Source organism: Vipera ursinii, assembly GCF_947247035.1.
Source record: "Vipera ursinii genome assembly, chromosome: 3".
NCBI lineage: Eukaryota > Metazoa > Chordata > Lepidosauria > Squamata > Viperidae > Vipera > Vipera ursinii.
Window position 1 is genome coordinate 175405436 of NC_139516.1, and position 27062 is coordinate 175432497.

At 37.3% G+C, this 27062-nt stretch overlaps 1 protein-coding gene across 1 annotated transcript in view; it reads right to left on the reverse strand.

Annotated features, from left to right (window-relative positions):
• Positions 1-10000, reverse strand: part of TOX (thymocyte selection associated high mobility group box) — a gene marked incomplete at both ends in the record, with an annotated part of 225648 nt that extends 215648 nt beyond the window's left edge. Inside the window, one exon of the mRNA XM_083361215.1 lies at positions 9887-10000. Within this exon, the coding sequence (XP_083217341.1) occupies positions 9887-10000 (114 nt within the window). The remainder of the gene's footprint in view (positions 1-9886) is intronic.
• Positions 10001-27062: the final 17062 nt, after the last annotated feature.

Below are 27062 nucleotides of genomic sequence, written 5' to 3' on the forward strand. Positions count from 1 at the left end.
TTCCCATAGGAGAATGCATTTTCAATATCTTATATGGATTTTTTCCTTTAAAAGTCCCCAGCTAGTTCTGGCCCATTAACTCAGTATTTCTTTAGATGGTTTCTCCCCACCAGCCTAAATCTGTTCTGTTCTGTTTTCAGATTATTATGCTGATGAATGGACTAGAGTTCCAGCCCCCATTCCGACACAAGGGAATATTAAGAAAGATTTAAAAAAAAAATACCAAAGGTTCTCTAAGTAAGAGTCCAGAAGAAACAGTAAGCCTTGAGTTGACATCTCATCCATAAATAAATAAATAAATAAATAAATAAATAAATAAATAAATAAATAGTTCAGCTTATTAAGCTATATAGTGAGCAAATGGAAAGAATAAGAAGGTTAGAGCCAGAAAGCTGCATAGGCAGATAACAAAGTAACAATTAAATATTTAATTTTATTTATTAATTTTTAATACTAGCATAATTATATGACTTTCAGTGCATATAAAAGGCAGAATATCCACCATACTAAATACAAAACATGAATCAAAAAGTAAAATTGCAAAAGTAAAACCCAAAGAAAATAATCCATTCATACTAATATTTTTGAGGCATTTCTTAATAAAGCCCTCTGAAAGGTTTCATTTTATTTTTTTTCCAGCAACTCAACAGAGGTGAGGCTATTTTCACTTGTAGAAAGGCTGTTCTACAACTGCAGGACTATGACACAGTAACAGTCCAAAACCTGGACTCTGTCTCTACATTTACAGTGGTGGGGAATTAGAAGTAATTTTTCCCAAGATCCTTCTTTTAGGAATATGTTCACAACTGAAAATGTGAGGGAAAGACAGGTGGAAAATTGTCTGTAGAAGAACAAATTTGTCCAGGAAACAGAAGACATCACAGTGAAGATTCTTCTAAACTCTAAACTCTAAATGAGAATTGGCAAGCAATGGCCATAATGAAATATACGCTGAGAATCAGGTGGTGATCAAAAGTCTGCAAAAATCTTACGGTGCTGCCATGAAAATGGGAGGGAGAAAATAGAATTGTTAAGCAATTAATTAAAGAAGGCATTGAAGTAATCTTAAGAAATAGTGAACAATGGAAAAATGATTGAAAAAAAGCAGAGGACAATCTATGCAGACAATAACAAGTTGGCAAAACTTGAAAAAACATTTAATTATGTGTATTTAATTGACTGATTATCCATTTAGATCATCCAATAATGTAAGTGCTTTGTCCATAATTAAATTAAAAACAATCAAGACAAAACTAAACTAGCACAATGGAGTAACCACAAGACCTTCCACAAAGTTTTGCTCACAAAACAAGTGTCCAAGAGGGCATTTTCATTGATTGTGCGTCATGGATTATACTGCCCACGTAGGGGAGATTCATTTAATGACCATATTTTGGTTTTTCCAAGACTACAATTGAAAGAAGTGTAGCAACGTGGTATTCAGTTCATTCTAGACTCCTAAAGATTACGTTGACAATAAGGATGTGCATTTGGATCAATAATGATCCTTGAGCACAAAATAAGTAAACATGGACAGGGATTCTCTTTAGGTTAATTCTTTGAATGACTGTAAATATTTGATATGGAACCCAAATGATTTAGCAGCAAGAACATGTGAGAAAATACTGCCAAATAATTACCTTTTTCATTTAAATTGATAATCTGTTTTAGATTACCAGAGGTTTTTCAAATATTTTAAAAACAGAACCATGTGTTACAAATTATTAAGTTAAATCACAGGCTACTAGAATATCTGCTACCAATAATTGTAACAATTTGTTTTGATCCAGGCAGGATCAAAATTGATTTTATTAGTTTAAGCTAACTAAAGGTACTCTAAACCAAGGATACCCATGTCTTTTTAAAAAAAATATTGATCCAAATGCACATCCTTATTGTCAATGTAATCTTTAGGAGTCTAGAATGAACTGAATACCACTTTACTGGCCATATCAATCAAATATAACCCTAACCCTAACCCTAACCATGAATATAGTTCCAGGAATTCTGGTTTCTCACTAGAATAATATTCAGACCCTAATCCTAATCAGATAGGCCTGTGACTGAACTCCTTTAGAATCAATAATTTATTAAAACATTCTGCATATGTATACCCTTAGTCAAAAGGCATTAGATATTATATAATTATTATATAATTTGATAAAGATTATAATTGGTAATAGTGCACAGATGTGGCAGAATGATAACAAAAAAATCTACAATATATTAAAATATTTTCCATAAGAAAAAGAATAAGACTAAGAAGATTCAAAATACTAAATCTATACAGCAAAAGATGATTTAAGTGCTTCCCCACCAAACCACAAACTAACAAAAAGCCAACTTGCAGTTTCTCACCATTCAGGAACTTTAAAAAGTTGCTGATTTAATCATTAGCTACTACCGTATTTTCCGGCGTATAAGACGACTCGCCGTATCAGACTGCCCCTCTTCCAACGCACACCAAATAAAAATTAAAAAACATCAGATTTGATTTTAATATGGTAATTTTAATTCAAATGCTTATGACATGCAGGTACTTAGTAGGAAAACTGTCACTTATAAATATAAGGCTGTTTGTCATCAAACATGTAAACATAAAACAGTGCAAGTGGATTAAACTTAATAATAATAATAATAATAATAATAATAATAATAATAATAATAATAATAATAAATAATAATAATAATAATAATAAATAATAATAATAATAATAATAATAATAATAATAATAATAAGTTGGAAGGGACCTTGGAGGTCATCTAGTCCAACCCCCTGCTAAGGCAGGAAACCCTACACCATTTCAGACAAATGGCTGTCCAGTCTCTTCTTAAAAACTTCCAGTTTTGGAGCATTTACCACTTCTGGAGGCAGGTTGTTCCACTGGTTAATTGTTCTAACTGTCAGGAAGTTTCTCCTTAGTTCTAGGTTGCTTCTCTCCTTGACTAGTTTCTATCCATTGCTTCTTGTCCTGCTTTCAGGTGCTTTGGAGAATAGCTTGGCTCCCTCTTCTTTGTGGTAGCCCCTGAGATATTGGAACACTGCTATCATGTCACCCCTCACCCTTCTCTTCGTTAAACTACACATACCCAATTCCAGCAACCGTTTCCTATTTTCCTAATTCACTTTTTCACTTTTCCTAATTCACTCTAAAGCTTTCCCTGCGCAGAGCCTTAAGTAACACCAGCTGCCTGCAATTAGTGCAGGTTCTCATCCCACCAGGCTCAAGGTTGACTCAGCCTTCCATCCTTCCGAGGTAGGTAAAATGAGGACTCAGATTGTTGGGAGCAATAAGCTGACTTTTTAATAATGCTGCTTGTGGGGGGGGTGAAAGCTCTAATAAGCAGACATATACATAGAATAAAGGCTATTGCTAAGCACATTGATTTGTGCTTTAAATTGTAAGCCGCCCTGAGTCTTCAGAGAAGGGCGGGATATAAATGGGATTTTTTAAAAAAAAGACCAAATGGGAGATCCGCTCCAGGTTTTCCAGCCAGCCCACCCAGTTCCTGAGTCAAATGTTTCCTTAGAGCTAAGCAGCTGCTCTTGCATTCCCCACCTGCCTACAGCTGCTCTTCAATTTTAGAAGGAAAGATGCCCAGACCCCAGCCTGTAAAAAATCACAGACTGCAACTTCTACTCCAATTGGTCCCGCTTTCCCTGCGCAGACTAAATGGAAGATCCGCTCCAGGTTTTCCAGCCAGCCCTGTCCCTAAAGTTTCAACACCCGGCGTATAAGACGACCCCTGACTTTTGAGAAGATTTTCATGGGTTAAAAAGTCGTCTTATACGCCGGAAACTACGGTAAATCACCTTTCCTAATTTAAAACAAGATGATGTGCTGACAAATAGAATGAATGTTTTGTGGTAATGACTCATATGTAGCCTAACCTTAACAAATATATTTTCTGCATATTTTCTCTCCCAATAATAGAGGGAAAAAATCACAAGTTCTTGTTGTTGTTGTTAGTTGTGAAGTCGTGTCCGACCCATCGCGACCCTATGGACAATGTTCCTCCAGGCCTTCCTGTCCTCAAGTTCTTACATCAATCCATTTTAAAAAATAGGTTTCATGGAAGTTATCATAAACTAAAATCTGCCCAAAATCTCTGCATATTAGACTTCCTCATCTTGGCATCTTTTGGATACGATGAAATTAAAATTCTCAATTCTCCCAAAATATAGGACGTTAACCAGTGCTTTTTTGTAAAAGGAAAAGGTGCTGGAACTCACACATGTCATACAACCTGCCTTGCCTACCCTAAAAGGTTCCATCCAAAAAAGGTGCCGGAACTCCGTTCTAAGCGTTCTATGAGAAAAAAAGCCCTGACATTAACTATCTTTTCAGTGCAGTGAGCCATATGACTCAGTAACGAGTCCTCGAATTCTAGGAGCTTCATCCTAACCCAAGTTGGAAAAGCTGGTCTAATTAAGTATTCTTAATGTTTCAGGGAATTGGAAAGAAATCCAAAGTTTTTCACATAAGTGTGCCCCAGGTGTATTTTTTTAAAGTGATTCTCATCTTTGCATTCTTCATACCCTCCAAATGTAGACATTATTCAGATATATTTGAATTTTCACAAGATTAAGGAGAACATATTCAATTGATACTAAATATAATCAAATGAGACTAAATAATTACCATACTTATACAGACTTCAGGCCTACTCAGTGGGATTTACTTCCGAGTGTATGTTTTTAACTATGTAATGTTAATTAATCAACTGATTCAGCATATTTCATGATCACAAAGAAAACTGTTTTGAAATATTGTTTATGAGTATGTCACATTATTTTAGTTGTTTCTTTCTCTCTATAAAATTATATATGACATCTTCAGTTTGTATATTAATAATAAAAATTATACAAATGTTACCTAGTGAAATATTATGACAGGTTTTAACCTCACACGCTTTATGCTATATGCCTGTGCTACAGTTATGCCAGGAAAGAAGATAACTTAGCTTTATAATACTATAAGTTGTATCCTCTTTGAAAGAACTGTAAACCAATGATATTTTGAAACCACAGTGAAAGAAACAACAAATTACTAACTTCAAAAAAGTGTATTAAAATATTTTACAGTTCAGTAACAACCCAGCAGTAAAAGCATTCAAGAACACAGAAACTTTCTAATAAAGATATTTTTTTAAAAAAATTATAGTATCCTTTTCAAAGATATAATTTTAAGCAGTAAAAACAGACACAATCCAATATTTATTTGAATTTATGCATCCTCTTTTACACAGATGCTGATAGCTTCTCAAAATAAAAAAATAGAAGCTTCTCAGATAAATACAATAATTTAGCTATTTCAATAAAAGTAATCAAATTGAGCAAATTATGCATCAAGCAAGGAGAAATATGGTTGAAATAAATGTATTTCTGGGACCACTTGTAAACAGCAACATTTACAATTTAGAAAATAATTTTCTAAAAGAATAATAAAGCTCTATTATAAATTTGTTCTCCAACAGTAACTAGAAAATTGTAAAATATGGTTTGTACATTACTCTATCTTAACTTCTCCCTTGTTTCTTATTCCCATTTTGTTTGTTTAGGATGTGTTCTCTCTTTCATATACACATCAGCTTGGGTTTTTTTCACTGTAGTGACAGTACAGTACATAATTTTGCCAGGCTACCTATTGGAAGCAATAAAGACCATTATGCCCCTCCATTTCTTGGCATAAGTCAGCATGCCTGTTATTATCCATGTCAAAACAAACTTACATTAAAGCAAATACTTCATTTATCAACAATGTTGAAAATAATGGCACCTGACAAAAATCATAAACAAACATCTTTCCATACAAGAATTTATGAAAACAGTGGCTAGACAGGTTAAGTATGGATCTTTATGGGAATATGTTTAAACCAAAAACAGGATATCTCTAAAAAGCAAAAACTAGGAAATGTGTTTATAAAAGAATGTATGTACCACAGAATGTTTCCCCAAAATGCCACTGTTCACATATCTCCTAGTTAGAGACTTACCAACTCTAAGCTAAGTTTCAGAAATGAACCATAACACCTCAAGTCTAAATCTGCCTGCCTGGCCTATGAGCTTCATTATATTATTTCAAAGACTGACCTATATACAGCAACTATTCTCTCTATTTGTATAAGGATACCTCACACAGTTGACATAACCAACATTGTTTGCATTGTTCTTTCACTTTTCTCCCTCTGAGTTTAGCTGGAGAAAGAACCATGATCTGAGACAGTTTGTTCAAAGCATGCTATACTGCAAGAGAAAACACAGCAATCACCAATTAAAATGTTTAAGAAATCATTTTAAAGAAAGTGTCTTTATAATCTTTTGAAACAAAAATAGCTAACAGAAAAGAAAATCATATTTTGTAGTATGTGAAAAAGTTACGAATCCTGATTCTTTACAAACTGTATGATAGACACAAGTCTAGATAATATCAGTTCTTAGATTTTGCTTGATGTATGAAATAATATAGCAAAAGGCATGTTTGCTAAGACTACTAATAAAAGTTATGCTAACTACCTGTCAATATTTCTGACACGTTTAGATATATTTATTTTGGTGGTGCATTTTTTACCCAAACTGTAGAGCAACTTCATTAACATAAATGAAATTATTCTAACCTAAAAGCAGCCTCTAATGCCAATAACCAAATCAAATTAATATTTACCTTACCTTCTATAATCAGTACAGATGAAAGAAATTGTGAGTGTAGAAGCTTACAAGAGCTTGTCAAAATTCCGCTGATTCAAAGATTTTTCCCCCCTGCAATAAAAATGTTTCTAGCATTCTGAGATATAAGTTGGCCTTTTTATCTGCATTCATCAAAGTTGTTGAAGGGGATGCAACATTAGAAAAAAGACTCCAGCAGCAGTAATGGAAGATGACTAAATTATGTGTATTTCTGGAGCCAGGAGAAACAAGAGACATGAAGTTTAGACTTTATTACAACTGTAATCAGCTAGATTGGCTGAGACTAGGAGAATGCAGGAAAATTGGATGCTCAGTCAACACATGCCTCATAGGGGCCCAGGCAACAAAACTATTCTAAGTCATTTAGAATAATCAATGGTCATTGGCATAGCAGCTTGACAGAGATATCCATTGCTTAAAGAATGTTGTCTTGTGAGAAACATTCCTAGCATGTCACTCCTGAGTTTTAAAAGGATGGGAGTGTAATATTTTTGACATTTATTGTCCATCCTGAATGGGTTAAATAGAATGCATAGTCAAAAGAAAAAGTTTCTTTTTTATGAGCAGTCTTAACAATATTAAAAAGCTGATTGGGAAGAGAAAATGAAAGGAAGTGTACAAAGGATTTCTAAATGTATTCCATATCCACCCAAAATGATTTAAAACCCTTAACTGGAAAAGGATTGTATAAAGGTAAAGGTAAAGGTTCCCCCGCACATGCGTGCTAGTCGTTTCCGACTCTAGGGGCCGGTGCTCATCTCCGTTTCATAGCCGAAGAGCCAGCGCTTGTCCGAGGACGTCTCCGTGGTCATGTGGCCGGCATGACTAGACGCCAAAGGCGCACGGAACGCTGTTACCTTCCCACCGGAGTGGTCCCTATTTTCTACTTGCATTTTTACGTGCTTTCGAACTGCTAGGTGGGCAGAAGCTGGGACGAGTAACAGGTGCTCACTCTGCTACACGGCACTCGGGATTCGACCCGCCAAACTGCCGACCTTCCGATCGACAAGTTCAGCGTCCTAACCCACTGAGCCACCGCGTCCCTTTCAAGGATTGTATATATCAACCTAATTCCTGATTTTCCAAAGCATTTAACTTTTAAATTAAATCTGGACCACCATCCCAGTGTTGAGGAGCAAAATATGTATTCAAGTCATTACCTTCTTTCTGAAGCTTTAAATCACTTGGAGATTTAATAACTGTCCGGTTTTTCACTGCCAAATGGTTCTTCAGGCCCTTTGATACTTAAGTCATTAATTCTACTTAATACTTCCTTATTTTTGAGCATGGAAAGCTTACTACTCAGCATAAAAGATAACAGTGATAAGTCACAGGGTGAAAATAGTTTTATAATTATCATTACTGTATACTTAAAGAGCCTTAGCACCCAAACAGCCTTGCATATGGGGGAGGAGAGTAGTCCTGCTATCACTTCTTTTCTAGCACACCTAGAGAAAACTTTTACAGGAAGAGTTTTATCTCATCTTAATCAAGAAACACATTCTACATTCAGTCACTGAACACAAAGCTGTCCATGATATCTCTTGTGTCACTGCTGTCCAGATTTCACTTTAGAAAATCAAAGGGATAAAATAAGTCTCTTGTCATCATCAGGGATAGAAATGAATAGTATACAACATGACTGACCTATGAGCTCATGCTAGAGATTTCCTGCAGGGTAAAGAGTTTAATGACAGAACTGCAACATTTTCTATTTGTAAAGCAAGCATAAAGGAAAATTTGTCATATTTAGCACAGCATATCTGAATATCTGAAACACTTAAAATACACACATGCACCAATGCTAAGAGACAACACTTAACAGTAACCCCCTCCCACCCATCCTTCTCGGTGAATAAACATACTGCCTTTCTGTAGAATGTTGATTACTTATAGCTTTATAATCAATTAAAACCAAGGAAAAACCTAGCATTGGTCAGGCATGTAGTATAGGCACAAATCCATCTGATCTGCTTGCAGAAGCACTAACCCTTCCACAACAAGCTCTTAAACAAAGCCCAACTGACATCCAAGATTAAATAAATGCTATTGCCAATACTTGTTCTCTTGCTTTATGGGGTGCATTTCAAATACTGATTTGTGAAAACTGACCCAATGTTTTCCTCTGGGCAGTGTCACCCACGGGGATCAGAGTAGACAAGGTGGAAATTCATGTTATTCATTAAAGAGAAACTAGGTAAAACTAACCGAAGAAAGAACTTATGTGGAAAGTAGTATATGATTCTGGGTTTCATTTTTGGACATAAATATGAAATACTGTACAAAGAATGACTGCACAAAGAATCCCTTAAGATTCAGTCCTATCAGTAGCAACTTGGAATTAAGTGCCAAATAAGACTTACTGCTGAGTACATAAGAGATACCATTGCCTTGACAGAACTTTAGGCTTGCTTTCCTGCTGCCCTAACAATGCTTTCAACTCTACTCCCTACCCAGCAGCTCACATAACAGAAAGAAAAACACTTTTGTGTTTGGGTTTTTTTTTAGTGTTCCCAAACACTAAAAAGAGTTGAAGCTTCAACTATTCTGATTTTGAAACTCCCCCAATTGCCCTCCCACCAAACTCTTTGCTAAGACCTGACACCCGAACCAAATGCTTTGTCATTCTTGCCTCAGTGGCTGAAAGCAGAGCCGAGAACAGCTTATTTGAAATTTGCGAGGGTGAATTTAAATCCCCCGCAAAGCTTCTACTACATACAGAAGTACGACTTAGCAGAGACTTTCAACTTGAGATCGTAGAGATATTTCCTCCTGAGGATGTGGAACTTACGAATAAGGGCCAGAACTCAATCCTTCCCCCCCCTCAATCATCTCCCCCCTCCTTTTCCAGGATTACATTTTAGAAACACTCAGGCTATCAGTGCAAGAAATGAAGAGAAGGCGATTACTTTTGCAACGCGCCCCCCACACACACACACCCAGGCGCCCCCCCCCCACACCCAGGCAATAAGTCGCCCACAATATAAAGACAGGAACAGAAAGGAAGTACTCCGCTTTTCCATCTCCCTTAAATACAGACGCGCCAGCCAAACGACGTTGACGCTTCTCCTGAGGGTTTCGCTCAAATGTGCAACCTGCCGAGCCTGAGGTCTCTCTTTCGAGCCTCAGCCATCTATCTGCCCAACCACCCAGCTTCCCGGGGGAGGGGAGCGTTGGAGAGAGAAAACGCAAAATCACCTTGTTGCAGTAGTAGGGGTCCAAGCAAGGAGAAGGTCCCAGGCAGAGGGTATCGGGAGCGGCGCCCGACTGAGGTGGCGCTGGTGGCTGTGGCGAATAAAATCTTACGTCCATTGCCCTAAATCATCAAGCAAACTCCTCGGCTATCCCTCTTTTGTGCTTATACTCGAGCAAAAGCAAAACGCGGAAAAGCACCTCCCGCCTCCCAAGGCTGAGGTGCCTGAGTTTAGAAGAAGCAAAAGAAGCACCTTCCCTGCCTCACATCCGTTTATGGTTTGCAAGCAGAAAGAAAGAGGGGGGAGCAAAAACTCTTCCGAAAAGCTCCGTCCTCGACTGCCGAGGGCTGCGAGAGGGGCAGTCAAAGCCCCCGCTTTGCTCCTATGGCAGGGCAGGTAACTTGCAAGTTCTGGTCTCCCCTCCCACGCCACTTGGCAGAGCCCAGGCGCAGGGCTGTCCGCGCCTGCCTTGGGGGAGAGTTCGGCGCTTTTTGCGCTCTTTTCCTTCAGCCTCTTGGGCTGGCTTGCTTTCTCTTCTGCTCTCCCGCTCCCCTTTCTTTGCAACAGCTTTATTTCTGCCAACAGATCTGTACCTCGAAGAGTAAAGAAAGAGAATGAAAGCTCCCGTCAAGGTGATGCGGGATGAGGCGAGGCAGAGATCCGGTTCTGGAACGGCTGACCCACGTCTCTAGAAGCAGGGTAGATCGGAGAGATTCGGCGTGCGCTGCCGCTGCTTTGCTCTGACTGTGCTTCACACAAAGGAGCACGCAAATCCAGAGCCATTAGCTGCTTGCTAGGAGCGCGCGGGGCGAGCGCAGATAGGGGGCGCTCTAACAACCATCGTCCAGGCCTTCTTTCCTCCCGTTCTCCATCACTCTTACCCCCTGCTAGTTACTGTGGTACCATCTCAGCCAAACTGTTCTATAATGAATAAACAGAGGAATGTAAAGAAGGAAAAAAATAAGCTACAGAGGGAAAGATTGGGGAAAGAGAAAAAAGAAAATGAAGGGATATGGTTTCAGGATAGTTGGAGCTGGTTTGAGTATCCATAACTTCAGCCCTCAACGTCTGTATATGTACACTTACCTCAAAGAGGGGAGGGCCCTTTGCATATGTGCAAAGTGATAAATGAGATGCTTTTCATGAAGGCTAAGTTAAATCCCTGGCATCTTCAGTTATCCAAAAATGGCATATAAAGATTTCCATCTCTGCCTGAAATCTATAATCGGTCTTAGGGGGTGGCCTGATGTGGTATGCATCTCATGAAGTATTTTCCTACATGAAGTGTAAGATAAGTACTTCTGGGTCATTAACTTCCTACACATTACTATGGGTAGTAGGTGCACTTGAAAATTTCCAGAGAGCAATGATTGTTTAAAAAAGCAAAAACGGTGGAACATTTACAAATCTGTCTCACATTCCCAATATGTAAATGAGAAGAGAGATCCTCTTACTAGTGCCAGAAAACTGTGACATAACTATTTCGTAGACAGGGTAGCACCTGTAAGAACAGATGAGGAAAGGAGAAAGGACATAGCAGCTTCTACTTGCGCAACTGAGACTTCATGAAAAAATGTGCTAGTGTTGTTTCTGTCTGTAAATATTAATAGACTTTAAACATATTAGAAAGAACAAATGAAGTTTCTCTTTCAAAAACCTCCGAAGGAACTGTAACTTTACTTGGAGGGGTGAGACATAGAGACATATAGATATTAAATATATTTTTTTCATTTTTATTTATTAAATTTATATGCTGTCCATCTTGCAGTTTGAGGCAATAGTATATATATTAAATATAGTAAGTTCTTATTACCTCTTGGGGTTCTTACAAACACTAGTGTTGTATATATCTTCCATCCTTAGACTAATATTAATAGTTAAACTATTATTTATATTGATGCATATATGTGTGTTGTTGGGCTGTATTTCATTTTAATGTATTACTCTGATCTTTATAGTTCTGAATCTTCGTGTTGTATTATTCCATTTGTATTTCTGCAATTATATTTTGCTGCATTTCTTTCAGGAAAACCCCATGAATGAGTTTCCTTTCAGGGTTTGGGTTAAAAGACAATGAACTTTATATAAATACTGTAGGACAAACTATAGGGGATGCATGTCTTGATTTTACAGTAAAAATGAAAGATAAAAAGAGATGAATGGAAGGATATAAAGAAAAAAATATTATTTCTTGGGTTACGTGGATATAGCTGTTTTCTGCCACACTTATCTGTGGTTGAGTTGATCCTTATTTAATTCAATTCTCTGACTTTGTACAACATACTGAAGTATAAATGCACTAGAGAATCTAGCTTCCACAATATTCTGTTCCACAATATTATGAACTAAAATGTAATTTATCGGTTTATAATTAAGCATTTTATGCGAGCACAGACTTTATGTGTGATGTATATAATTATTAAAGGTCGTGTGTACTTTTTGCAATTGTATATTGTGTTACTTAAATAAATCTGAATGAAGAGACCAAAATAAATACCTAATAGCAAACACCTTAAAGTGGTAAGTATTCTACAGAGAATTCCTATTTAAAGATATATTTGCATCAAAGAAATTCACCAGTTTTGGTTAATTGAGTACAAAATTCAATACATTAAAACTCATAATGCAGCTAGAACTGCCTGGTGTATATGGCACTTGGTCACAGTCTTCCCTCTTTGAATCATGATGTCATAAACATACTTTATGGGAATTCTCTTTGTATCCATACTCACCAACACCACAATGCAAAATACTTGTATGTAAACTTTTTACATGCTGTTTTAACTTTCATGACAGAAGTGAGATGTACATGTAATAGACAAATATTATAATTCCTGAGAGGATTGTAGAATGCAATGATCTTTTATGCATTCATCTGTAAATGCGTATATAGGAAGTAAATGCTACAAATGAAATTATATTCTTCTTATACACTGGCAAGTCATCACTGTTCGATGTATCAAAAAAATCCTTATAGTTTTGGGGTATAATTACCACATCAGCATCAGTTAATTCTGGCTGAATCACACCACCAATCTTAGATATAATAAATGCAATGGGTTTAAGACTGTGCTAATGGCAGATGCAACTCTGTAATGGTTCTCTTGCTAACTTGGGTCATCAGGAAGTTATAAATGTAATTGTAACTGTAAATAAAAATTAAACTATTTTAGTAACTTGATTTTTCACAGATTCTTTTATCCAACTATGTTTGTTTAGCTTAGAGACTCCATGCATGCCTGTATTAAAGAAACTGTATTGATTTAAAATAAAATTACTTTAAAGTAAATGTGTTTGGCCTTAAGGCCTGAACTGGCTCTATTCCAATACTTTCTTTAACTCAGCAGGTGTGGCATTTTAGATTGTTGAACTTCATACCGTACATACTGTATTTTCTAAATCAAACAATCAACCTATTTAATATCAGCTCCATACTGTTCACTTTATACATACTTTTGCTCTTTAAATACAAAGCTTAAGTTGTCAAGAACAGATAGCTGTAGCTAAATTCAGACTGAAATCAGGAAACCCTGATTTCACTGGCAATAATAATTTTGATGATTATGATAAACCCCTTAAAACTGAACACAAATATAATTTCATAATTATTTGAGGAACTTGAGAAACATGAAATTAACTTTTAACAATTATAATGTACAATATTTAATCACATGTTACTAACATGCTGCTTCCAACATGCTGCATGAGTTCGAGAGGTCTCAAATGCTGCTGGTTTTTGTTTGTACTCAGTGTCCAAAGTATCTCGCTGCAGTGTCTAACAATAGTCAGCCAGCATTGACAGATTCTAGTTGCCCTGATATAGTTTTCCATTGTGGCAAAGTCCTGGTGAAAACTTCCATCATGTTTATCACTGGCTACACTTAGATTTTCAGGAAAGAAGTCCAGGTGTGAATGCAGAAAGTTAATCTACAGTGACATGTTGCACTTCATAGTCTTCTATTATTTGTCAACCAGCTGAATGTATTGTATTAATTAGGTTCTCTCTAGAAAATTGTCAATGACATCCCTGAAAGCTTTCCAGGACATTTTCTCTGGCTCCACTAACATATCATTGAATTGTTTGTCATTGATGTTGTATCTGATCTGTGGGTTAACAAAAATGCCTCTCTTAATCTTGGCATCAGTTATTCATCTGTCCCAAATAATGAAAACTTCACCTTCTTACCACTTTCACAAAAATGTTCATCAGTCTGAGTTTATGTGAAGCAGAGGCAAAAATACTTTTGTTGAGTCAACAAGTGGTTCATGGGCTACATTTTTCTGTTCTGGAACCAAATTCTTTTGGAATGGTCATTTCTTTTTAATGTAATGAGACTCTCTTGCATGGCTGTCCCATTCACATATGCAACAATACTTGGTATATCTGAGCTGCATTCCAAGCAGTAGAGCCACTACTTTTAGACCTCCTTTTAGATCTCCAGAGATATTCCAATTGCACCTTGTGTACTGGATGTGCTTCAACAACAGTTCCGGGTTTTTAGATGTTTCTTTCATGTATTCAGCATAGCTAACAGCTTCTGAAGGGTGGTCATTGCCATTGTGAAAACAGATTTCCATAAAACAGTATTTGATAGGTTAAATTGCAGGTTATTCTCATATTAGGCTCGAGGCCTCAATTTCTCCTCTCCTACCAACACCAACAGGAACTGGCCATGGAGGAGGTAGGAGAAGAACCATAATACAGTGCCTCCCATTCCAGAATGACACCATGGTTGATGATGTTGAAAGCCACTGAGAGGACCATTTCTTTTTCTTTTTAAATACAATTATTCTTTTCACTGCACCCTTTTTTAAAATGGTAGGCTTCACTATAATAATCATAATAATTAGATAGAATTTGAAGATATCTGTTTTAATTGGACAAATGTAGCTGAGAAATGTATCTGGGTGTTTTTTTAAGTGTGTACAAGATCACTTTCAAAAGTGAGTCAACTTTTTAAAATACATCAACAACCCTGACAGTAATAAGGAAATATAGTTTAACAAAATTGAGCAGTACATGATCAATTTCAGTATGAATTATAAATTATATGTAAGTCTTCATTTTAAAATATAAGATCTTGATTCATGATATTCCCATTAAGGTATCAGTGTAAGAAAATACCCATAATTTGTTTTATGTAGGCTACAATGTGTTGATCTATACAATCACCCTTCTTGAAACCATTTTGCAATATATAAAGAGAATAATTACAAATATGAATTTTCTCCTATGTTGCTCTCAAGTTCAGTATTAGCCTCTCTCCAGTTGTGCAACATAGTTATCCCCCATTCTTTCAGTTTTTAGGCCAGAGATCTAGCTTTTTGTTTGCAGTCAGACCTTTTCAAATTGAATTAATCAATAGATTATTTTAATCATTTTAAATAAGACTCTAACTGTTAAATTGTTTGTTACTGACAGCTACCCTAAATACCCTCCAGCTGGAAAGTAGGATTAAAAAAATCAACATAATTAGTCCTGTGATATAGCATCAGTCCAGAATATTATATCAAAAATATAGGATGTAAGGTTAAATGGTTTGTTTGCTGGAATCCTTTACTTCTGTGTAATGTGTGAGTGTGGAAGGGTGTTAAAGGGACTATCTTTAGGTAAAATAGAGCTAAGTGGGTTCCTTTAAGAATGTTTTTCCTTAATGAAATTCAGCACAGAAAAGAGCTCTAAAAGAACAGCAATACAACGTCAAGGACATTATAAAGAAATTAAGTGTCTCCCTTGCTTATTGTAGTTGTTGGAAGTCTTGAACAGATGGCAAGGGAAAACATTTTTAAGGGTGCCTATTTGCTCCTATGAGTTGCCTGTTAAAATTTAAGAGTGATTTTCCTTGAAATTAGAATTGAAAAGAATGTTGAGCAGCTGCAAGGAACATAAGGGACTATCAATTTAATTGTATCCCAGTGTCTCTGATGTTGGGGTGCTACACCAGAGTTTGGTTAGCAGCTGTGAATGTTAGGCTGTGCAGCTTAACAGTTTATACAAGTGGTTAAAAATAAATAGATCTGAAATATAAACATGTCTTAATATACATAATTTTAGAAAATAATCTCAAAAGGCTACATGGTGATAACTCAGGAATGGTTCTAATTTGAAGGATGCCTTGAGCAAAATACCTCTAGTGGGACCTCAGAATGTTATGGCGTTTGAAGGATTTTTTGTGCAATGGGGATGTAACACATAGTTGCAGAGACAAGCCAATGATTTGTAATAGTACTAACATAGAGTACATTTCTGCATAGAACATGTTTCCCCCTATTCTAAAGCACCAATTGATTCATGGAAATATTGAAAAGCACAATAAAAACAATGAAACCATGTGAAAAACCATAGACCAATAGTCTAGTTGCCAAACAGTATTTCTCACAAGCACCAAGCACAGTCTGATAGGAGGGTTTAAAACCATTGTAAACAATTACCCCAAAGCAAAACACAGCCAGCTTCTTCAAAAGTACACCATGACTTTTGGTACAGAAAGTCCTTGAGAGATCTAAAACAATTAGTAGACCACACTAACTCATCCAATTTCTGGCCTTGGTCATCCACCAAGGAAACTAATCAAAGATGGTCCAGTTATTGAGTTTCCTAAGGTGTTTATAGATGCAAGGCTACCTCTTTCCTAGTTATCTTAATCACTACCTGCCCCTACATTTTAAACCAGCTGCTGATTTCCCAACATTTACAAAGGTTTTTTTTTTAAAAAAAAAGATTTTAGTTTAGGTATGAAGCAATGTGGTCTCTTCTATAAGGAAGAATTGTACAATCAGGTCTCCATTGGCCAGTTTAATCAACCAATGAGAACCAGCACTTCTCAGGGCAAAGATATCAGTTATATCAATAACCAACAATTGCTTAGCTTCAAGATAATGAATCATAGGGCAAAGTCGTATGAAGTATAGGAAAGCCAGAAAGCAGACACAATGGGTTTAAACTATTTATGTCTATCATAAGAAGGCAATCAACTGACCAAAATATCTTCATTATGGTTTATGATAGTTTGTTATACTGTATAACTGCACAATAATATTTCATATATTTGAGATACTTTAACTGGGTCCAAGCCTAGCAGCCAAATTAAATTGTGTGAAATTGGAAAAATAAGGTTAACTGTTGAATCCTGGTCCAGGGAACCATAGTGGTGCAGTGGTTAGAATGGAGTATTGCAGCTTAACTCTGCCCACTGCCAGGAGTTCAGTCCTGATTGACTCAGGGTTGACTCAGCCTTCCATCCTTCTGAGGGCAGTAAAATGAGGACCCAGATTGTTGGGCACAACATGCTGACTCTGTAAACCACTTAGATAATGCTGTAAAACACTACAAAGCACTATATAAGACTTATTTGTATAAGGCAGATGGACACTTTAATTACAATACCAAAGGCATCATAGTATATTGTGTGAGAGAAGGCAGTGCTAAATTTCTCCTTTATCTTATCAAGAAAACCATATAGATAAGACCCTGGTGAAGGCCCATCTATTTGTCACTAACAATTGACATTGACTTGATGGAACATCATCACCAGTGCTTTTTTTGTGAAAGAAAAAGGTGCCGGAACTCACACATGTCATACAACCTGCCTTGCCTACCCTACAAGGTTCCATCCAAAAAAGGTACTGGAACTCCGTTCTGAGCGCTCTATGAGAAAAAAAGCCCTGATCATCACACTTCTTATATTGAACTAACTGAACTACCACAGAAAGTTTAGTTTAGTTTAGTTTAGTTTTATTTGATTTCTATACCGCCCTTCTCCCAAGGGACTCAGGGCGGTTCACAGGGCATATATAAATAACGATACAAAAGTTAAAAGGAAATTAAACCAGTGCCCAATTAAAATACAACAATAATAAAATACTAAAAACCCAATTAAAAACCCATATTCCCCCATCAGGCCAGACCAGCTAATTCAAATAAGTGGGTCTTCAGCCCACAGCGGAAGGATCGGAGGTCCGATGCCGTCCGGAGCTCAACCGGCAGTTGGTTCCATAATGCCGGAGCACCCACAGAGAAGGCCCTCCCCCTGGGGGCCACCAGTCGACATTCCCTGACCGGAGGCACCCTGAGGAGACCCTCTCTGTGGGCATGCACTGGGCGGAGGGAAGTTGACGCCGGCAGCAGGTGGTCCTCGAGGTAACCCGGACCCATGCCATGTAAGGACTTAAAGATCATGACCAGGACCTTGAACCTCACCCGGAAGACAACTGGTAGCCAATGCAGCTCGCGGAGCAAAGGTGTAACATGGGAGTACCGGGAAACTCCCAAGACAACTCTCGCGGCCGCATTCTGTACCAGTTGGAGCCTCCGAGTGGTCTTCAAGGGAAGCCCCATGTAGAGAGCATTACAGTAGTCAAGGCGAGAGGTCACGAGCGCATGAGTGACCGTACACAGGGCATCCCGGTCCAGATAGGGCCGCAACTGGCGCACCAGGCGAACCTGGGCGAAAGCCCCCCTAGTCACAGCCACTATATGATCTTCCAAGGTAAGCCGTGAATCTAGGAGGACTCCCAAGTTGCGAGCCCTATCCACGGGGGGTAAGAGCTCACCCCCAATAGACAGCGATGGAACATTTTGAATGTCCCGGGATGCCGGAATGTACAGCCACTCAGTCTTGTCAGGGTTGAGTTGAAGTCTGTTCCTCCCCATCCAGACCCGAACCGCCTCCAGGCAACGGGACATCACAGCGAGGGCATCACTGGGGTGGTTTGGGGTTGAAATGAAAAGTTGGGTATCATCGGCGTATTGATGATACCCAACTCCAAAACCACGAATGATCTCACCCAGCGGTTTCATGTAGATGTTGAACAGGAGAGGCGAGAGAACCGACCCCTGAGGAACTCCACAAACGAGAGACCTAGGGGCTGATCTCTGCCCCCCTGCCAACACCGACTGCGAGCATCCCAGGAGATAGGAGGAGAACCACTGAAGAACTGTGTCTCCCAGTATCATGAACTGTAACTATACTTGTTGGATTGACTCATGATGCCATAGTCAGAGATAGAAAAAACTGGAAGAGCTACTACCATGTTTCTCATCACTTACTAGTGAGAATGGTATTTAGAAAAAGGGAACCTCTTGGAAAAAGAAAAATGGAATTGAAAATCAGACACCATTTCCCTAAAAGAATCCTTAGTGACTTCACTTTTTCTGCTGAAATGAATTTCAGTTTTGAAGTATCATCAGAAGCCAGAAGTGGTTCATATACCATAAAATTCCAACATTGTCTTCTTTGAGAAATAGATAAGTGGTAGAAAAAGACAGACAGACATTTGACATTTGCAAATGGCATGAAAGGAATAGGAGGTTAGATGTAAAATAAATTTAAACTTTTTTGGCTTGAATCATGTTATGGAACTCTGTTCACCTTGAAAAAAAACACTTTTCCCTAAAAATATTACATGGGAAACCAAGAAGAAATGAAATGGGAAATTGCTAAAACCTAAGAACATTTCATATAGAGACAGTTCCCTGCTCAAAGCTTTGAGATAATATGAAAGAAGAAGGGAAACAGGTTTGAGGTGGGATATTGTGGAAGAACTGAGACAAGCAAGGGAAAACTGAAAACAGATTACAAAATAATTGACTTTTTAATTGAGAAATTAAAAAAAGAGTTATATATAGTAAATAACATAGAAAGGCACTAAAATGCTAAAAATATTTTTCTCTACGCTAGATTTTTCATACAGACTTGAAAATAATTGGTGTGGCCCTTTTTTGTGAGTTAGATTTTCTTTTTCTTCTTTTTTCTAGTAGATCTTACCATGATCCAGAGATGTTTTTATTCTTATGCCTACAAAGTATTCCTGGCCTTATTAATATTAATCCTAGAGATTATGTGCCATCTAGTATGGAAAATGGGAGAAAAGATAGTTCTATCTTTGTCTAATGTTGCCTTATTCTAGGACTGCCATACAACATTGATAAGCTAAATGGGTAAAAAATAAAAGCAGAGCAGGTGCTTATTCCTTCTCCAGGCAATTAAAGTCTAATTTACACGAAATGAAGGCAAATTGAATTTTTGCTTTGGTTTCACTTTCTTGGTGAACAATCAAAGTCCAAAGTCCTAAGTTTGGTCCTAAAATGTTGTGTATCCCGAAAACTTTATGTTCAGGTGTGCGTTAATTGTCCAAATAAATCAGTATGCTAATAATTAATAGCCCTTTAAATGCTCAGATACAAAATCATCTGCTCTCTTTCACTTTTTAGAGTATCCACAAGTCTCTCCAAAGCACAGAAGCAGTGATTGATTTTTCTTTCACAAAACTTCACCCGCATGAGGTTGTTGGATGAAATTATAAGATGTTTATTCTAAGCTGTCTGAAGCCTTGAAAGGCACATACAGTATAATCAGCAATCTTATCTGGCTTTCATTAATAAAAAATCTTTGAAGAAAAAGACCATTTCTTTATGTATACTCTCTATTTCAACTAATTTTAATGTCATCTTTTCTGTGATCAATGGAGATGACTCTTTAGAATTTAGATAAATCCTACTTAATTAGCAGAATTCAACAGTTTAATTTCAGCTTAGAGAATGACTATAATTTGAATGGCCGTAATAGTAGAATGAAATGCTAGAAGAAAAGCATCTCTTCTAAATGTTATAGCAGCTGCATCCTCTGGAAGACTTGTGTATCATCTTTGAAAGCTGTTCCAAGTTATCAGAATATTTCTACTGGGCTATCCTGAACCAAATCCTTACAAGCATAGCCTAGTTCAGGGGTGCCCAATCCCTGGGCTGCAGCCCACTACCAGGCCTTGAGCCCTTTGGAACTGGGCCATGAAGTGATGGGTGAGCATGTATGTGTGTATGTGTCTATCCCCACTTGTGTGAGCAGTGGACAAGTGCATGTGCACATGTGGCGGGCATATGTATGTGCCTGTCGCTCCTGCAAGTGGAGCTGTGTGCGTGCAAGTTTGCTCAGCGCTAGCGTGGAACCATTCCCTCTTCCCCCTGGCTCATCTGCAAAGTGGGAAGGGTTGGGAAACTTGGTCTAGTTGGTGAAACTCTCTTATATACAACACTGTTTAAGCTTCATAGATTCAAATGTTTCCTTGGCCCTTCATCCAGCTCACACACATTACATGGAGAGGAAGTTGTCTTTTTGTAACTACTTTTTTTCTCAATAGAATCATGCTTTTGACCCCATATTTTGTCAAATATATGCCTGATCATTTTTACAGCCATATTTCCAGAATACTGTCAGGGTAGGAGCCAACAGATTACAGAGGAACCTCATTCCATATGGCAGGTGCCACTAAAGAGAAGTTGTGCTTCCTGGGTCCTCATAGATGACATTGTTTAATCAAGGAATCCCAGAGCACACTCACCCGTTGGAATCCTAGATGGGGTGAAGTTACTGGAAACAGAAAATTTAAAACTGTGCTAAGACTGCAATTAATAGAGCGAAGAGATGGACAGGACAGGGATGAGATCTCCAACCAATCAGCCACCTCCAGCAGGGAGTGCTCTTCTTGGGGGCCAGGCCAATCAGCAAAAGCAGGTTTTAATAGCCTTCCAGAAGGCCAAGAGAGGAGGCAGTTTTCACCTCCAGAGTTAGAATAACTGTATCTCTCTATATCTGTATAGTTATATCAAAATGCATAGAAGCTTCCAAAGCCACTGAATACAATATCATGGGTGATTGGCATGGACAGTCTCAAAAGAAGTGGTCTTTGGCTATACCATTTTTAGGCACATAGCACTAACCAAATTGAGGTAGAAAGTAGGGCCTTAGATGATACGTCCTCTGTTCTGTACCATGAAGGATGGGGATAATACATCCACTACTCCTTTCTGACTATTTCTATATTTTCATAACATGTAGAGCAGGGCTTTTCAACCAGTGGTATGGGTACCACCTGTGGTACATTGGCACCTGGCAGGTGGTACGCAACTATCCTAGAAAAGTGGTAGTGGGGGAAGGGAATGAGCTGAATCAGTGGCAGCACTGCACAAGCCTGAGTGAGAGATGGCTGGAGCTGCAGGGCTGTCAGGGCTCAGTGAAACCACCAGGATCAGCACCAGGCTCCAGCTGGAGCTTGGCGCTTATCCTGGCACTTCTGATCCCAGAAGAAGTGCCAATCAGCTGAAATGTTGCAGCATCTCCAGGGTCTTGTGATTTACATTCAGATGCTTGGCAACTGATTCACATTTATGACAGTCACAGTGTCCCAGGGTCATGTGAAGTGACCAAAACCTGCTGCAACCACCCAGCAGAGGGGGTGAATAAAAACCAAACACCCCCCCACCCCACCCCCGCTGCCAGTCCTCAACAGAAATGCTTACAACAATGAAAACCTCGGACAGGAGGAAGAGTGCCGCCGGGCGGGCAGGCAGGTGTCTTGCTCGGCTGTGGCTTGGGGGGCACTTTTTTCAGTGCCATTGTAACTTCAAACAGTCACTAAGCAAACTGTTGTAAGTCAAGGACTACCTGTACTTCATCACTTTTTTCCTTTTTTTTTTTGGTCATCAAGTTTTTGACACCTTGCTAGGCGACTGGTGGTACTCGGATTTTGCCATATCCTAAAAGTGGTACAGTGGGTGAAAAGGTTGAAAAGTCCTGATGCAGAGAAAGCTTATTTGTAAAATAACTATAAAATGGCCTGTAGCTAGCTGCAAATGTTGAGACTGCCCAATTTAGTGGTTTTATTGTACCACCATCATGTTCTTTGAGGTACTGTAGTCAAAGCACTCCATGCCCAAAGTATAATAACTTGGCTCCTGACCACAAAACAGTTACCTGCCCTTTTCTTAATAGTATTAATATTTTAGTGTAATGTATGTATACTGACAATAAAGTCATATCAGGTTCAATTGTGTTTATTCCCAGGGAAGTTATACAAATCTAATAAATACTACAGAAATAAAAATACATTTGTCTAAACTTTTATACATAAAAATATATTTATTGAAATTAATATGACTACAAAGTATACTATAAAACTACAGTTCAATTGTACTCAAATACATAAATAAATGTGAGCTTTTCTATTAATTTTAGCAAGATCAGTATCATATTTTAAACTCATATATGGTTTTGGTATGAATAATATAATAGTCCTATCCTGGCATATTTTAGCACTGAAATGAAGAAAATGCTGTTCAAACTAGGAATTAACCATGACGTACTGTGTGCCACGATATATCAAGCTAAAGAATTTAAAAACTTACTTAAAAATGGTTTTGCTGTGTTAACACTGTTAAACAGTTTTGTAGGAAGAGCAAAAATACCACAATCATTTCAGTCTAACTAATTGTTCTGTTAAATTTGCACACTTCAGAAAGGAGGTCAAGTCCAAACATATTTTCACAATACAAGATACACGGGTAAGAACAGGCAGCTGAATGATTTGAAAAGTTGCAAAATTCAGTAAGCATGAAAATTCTGCCTCTTAGTTGGGCAAGATAAGTTTGCAGGCTCCATGATTGTAGGAAGGGATAAGCAACTAAAGAATAATAGTTTATACCTCAGCTTCCTGAAATTGAGTAATGCTGTTGCAAAGTTCTATGTGAAAAAGAAAATTCCCTTGAATGAAATGGAATTCTACCACAGAAAAATTAATGGTAAAAATAAATGGCAACATTATTTAGAATTACATTTCTTTTCATCAGGCATTTGATTTATGCAATAAAAGAGTTGTTGGAAGTTGGGCAGGATATAAATCAAACATACAAACAAGGTGGACCATATTATTGACACTGCTAGATAAATAAGGAGTGTGATTAGAACGTTAGTAAATTTTCATCATTGCTATTATAATGAATGTCCACTGGATGAGACCAGATCAGAAAGAGTGGGCTCCTGGTTCCTTCTCCCATATATTGTCATCCAACGGGAGCTAGGAAGCATGCCTTTTCTGTGGAAGCCCTACAGTGTAGAACATCTTGGCCTCTGAGGTTTGGCAGACCTCCAGCCTTTTAGCTTTCTGTAAGCCTGGAAGACCTTGCTTTTCCCCAAAACATTGGGAGAATAGAGGTTGGCATGTTAGCATGGATTTTTGTTGTTTTTGAAGTTTTATGTTTTAACTGTGTTTTATAGTTTTTTAACTAATTTATATGTTTTTAAATCTTTGATTAGGAGCTGACTGAAAAATATAAATGTTTCAAATAAATAAAATAAATACATGTGCAAATTTGGACTCTGGTTTTATTGAGATAATTCTGTCTATCTATCTATCTATCTATCTATCTATCTATCTATCTATCTATCTATCTATCTATCTCATATATTTTCAGCCGAGTGAGACTGTCTTAAGGCCTGAATCTAAATCCTACTAGGATCAACTAGCTGGAACTCCTATGTGATTTTCCATCTTTAGTCCTAGAAGAGATTGCAATTTCCCATTTAGGAGCCATTTACAGCTTGGGTGTCTTCTTGGACTCATAGCTCTGGACTAAAGAGCAGATACATAGATAGTATTGTAAAAAAGATGACTGTCATGGTTCTGACAGATAGAGACAAATAAAACAGACCTCTGATGCTTGGAAATTCCTCAAAGAACATGTTTATTAGTTACAAAGTATTGGCACATAACAATTCTCCAATATAAAGTTAAGAAATCCCACCCCTAAGGCTATGCAAGCAACTATGTTCCCCAAAACATCTTCTTGGTGGGCTTTTCATGAAATGCCCAGCATGCAGTCTTGGGAGCAGCTGATGACCTTGGTTCCTATGGGACAAAGATTTATTTTGGTTAGTGAAGCACCTGACAATCCCCTCTCCCTTCTTTCAATGTGTCAACCGAAAATGAATAAGTAAGATGGCCTCAGCCATGCTCATTTTCAAAGTTGACAGTAGGCTCCCCATCAGAAAGAGTCTCCTGCAGGGAAAAGAAAAAGCAGGTTAAGCATTCCCTCGAGGCTTGTGAGGGTATTTATCGTAAAACTTTCTTATCAATCTATCAGCTTTCACATTTGTACATTTCACCCATGTAGTTTTCAAAAGGGGGTAATCTTTCCACTGAACAAGGTATTGTAATTTTCTCTTGTACAACCTAGAATTGAGAATACGTTTTATTTCATAATGTGTCTCCTCCTCCACCACCATTGGACCCGGTGGCTTCTTTGGGACAAGTCTCAAAGAGGATTCTGACACAAGTTTCAATAGACTGCAATGATAAAATCTGCTACCAAGTAAATAAGTACTAAATATTATAAAAGCCCAGATGAGAAGGGAGGGTTATTTAAATATTTCAAACATTTATTCCCTCCCCATTCAAATGGATATAAAAGAAGGAGGAGAAGCACATTCAGATTTGCAAGTTCCATCCTTCCACTCTGCTATTTGGATGCCATTCTAAAAGGCCTTTAAAATCTGGTTATTCTCTCAGGCTTTGAGATGGAACCCACGTTTCAACTGGGTGTATTGCCTGAATTGCCACCTTCTAACAATTTTGTATTTCTTTTGGGGATTGTATTATTTTCACTTGGTTTCTGTATTGTTTCTTACTTTGTGAACTGGATGACATTAAAAAATGAATAAATGATAAAAATGTCTTAAAGTACATATTTTGATTATGCTTGTAATTGTTGAAAATATTAATTTATTTTTCATATTCTGCATACTTTGTTTTTTTTTAAATTTACACGAGACTTCAATAGCCAGTGAAATAAGTCTAATACAGTATTACTAATATAGTGATATACTATAGTGTAGTTATAGTAATAAATAATCCTTACAATGATTAGTCATTTAGATTGCTCAGTGGAATCATATTTACATCTATAATTTCTGTTAAATTTCTGGGACACATTTTTGCAATGACATCATCCATGGCACAAAACTATCTATCTAAAATTATAATGTAATTCTTCCTGAAAGATGCTATTTTATAACTACTATCTCAGAGGAATAGTGCATTGTAACAGACATACATTGTTAGAATTGGTCTTTTTGGAAGATAAAATAGTTTTTACACATCAGGTTAAAGTTAGGGATTTTTGGTGCTTTCTTGTAAGTAATTTGACTTACTGTTTTGAAAAACAAAGCTATACACATTTCATATTTATTTAGAATAAAATCATGTAAAAAGAATTTACACTCCCAAGGGTATACTGTATAGCTTTTAGTTATATAGTCAGGGCTTTTTTTCTCTTAGAACGCTCAAAACGGCATTCTGGCACCTTTTTTGGCAAAAAAAGGTCCCTCTATTGGCTTTCAAAAGCCTATTGGAGGGGTAAATCTTGGCTCTTTTTTATGACTTGTGGACTTCAACTCCCAGAAATCCTGAGCCAGCCACGCTGAGGGGAAAGAGAGAGGTTTCCAAGCTGAGCCATGCTGGCTCAGGAATTCTGGGAGTTGGAGTCCTTGAGTCATAAAAGAGCCAAGGTTGCCTACCCTGCACTAGAGGAGGACATTAAAATTATTTACAAGGTTACTTCTTTAGGAACTAAACTTTTAGAATCTAAAACAGCTAATTCAAAAAAGCCAACAGGAAAGAACCTCACATTTTTCATATGCTTCTGTCTTTTGGAAGGTAAAATTAGATAACAAAATAATCTATTTCCTATGTTAAAATCTCTGCAATGAAATCAATAAAGGTAACAGGAAAGAAATGAGAAACATTTTTCTCAATGTAATATGTCTAATTTAGCTGATGCTAGAAAAAAATAGTATCTTTTGTAAATACTCTTGAAAACTATTTTGAATCTATAACCATCTATTACAACTTTAAATTAAACAATTCTTAAGAATGAAATATTCTTAATTTGGACTTTACTTTTACTGTTTGGACTGTTGTGTGTTTTGAAAAATAGATTATTGAGAATCTAGTTATGTTGCACTTCAGTCTTTAAATAATTAACCTAGTATATACATAACAATATATGATGTTTTCCATGGTGAGCTTAACATCAATAACAACATTTATTAAAAAGGCTAAAATAATTTCTGGTGGTATTATCTGTACATTAAAATTTTGTTTAGTCACAATCTTTCACTTTTCACATTCTGGACAAGCAGTGGTCATGTATCATAGCAAAATGTTACATATGTGCATAAGCTAGTCAGTAGCATATGCCTTTTTAAAAATATCAAACATGCAAAGAAACAAAAATAAGTCCAAAATATCTGTATTACATCCAGAAATGCCAACTTTGCAACCAATATTTCTCATCCATAACTATGGCACCCTAAGGATACCTGCATACATGCAAATGCTTCTCTGGGATC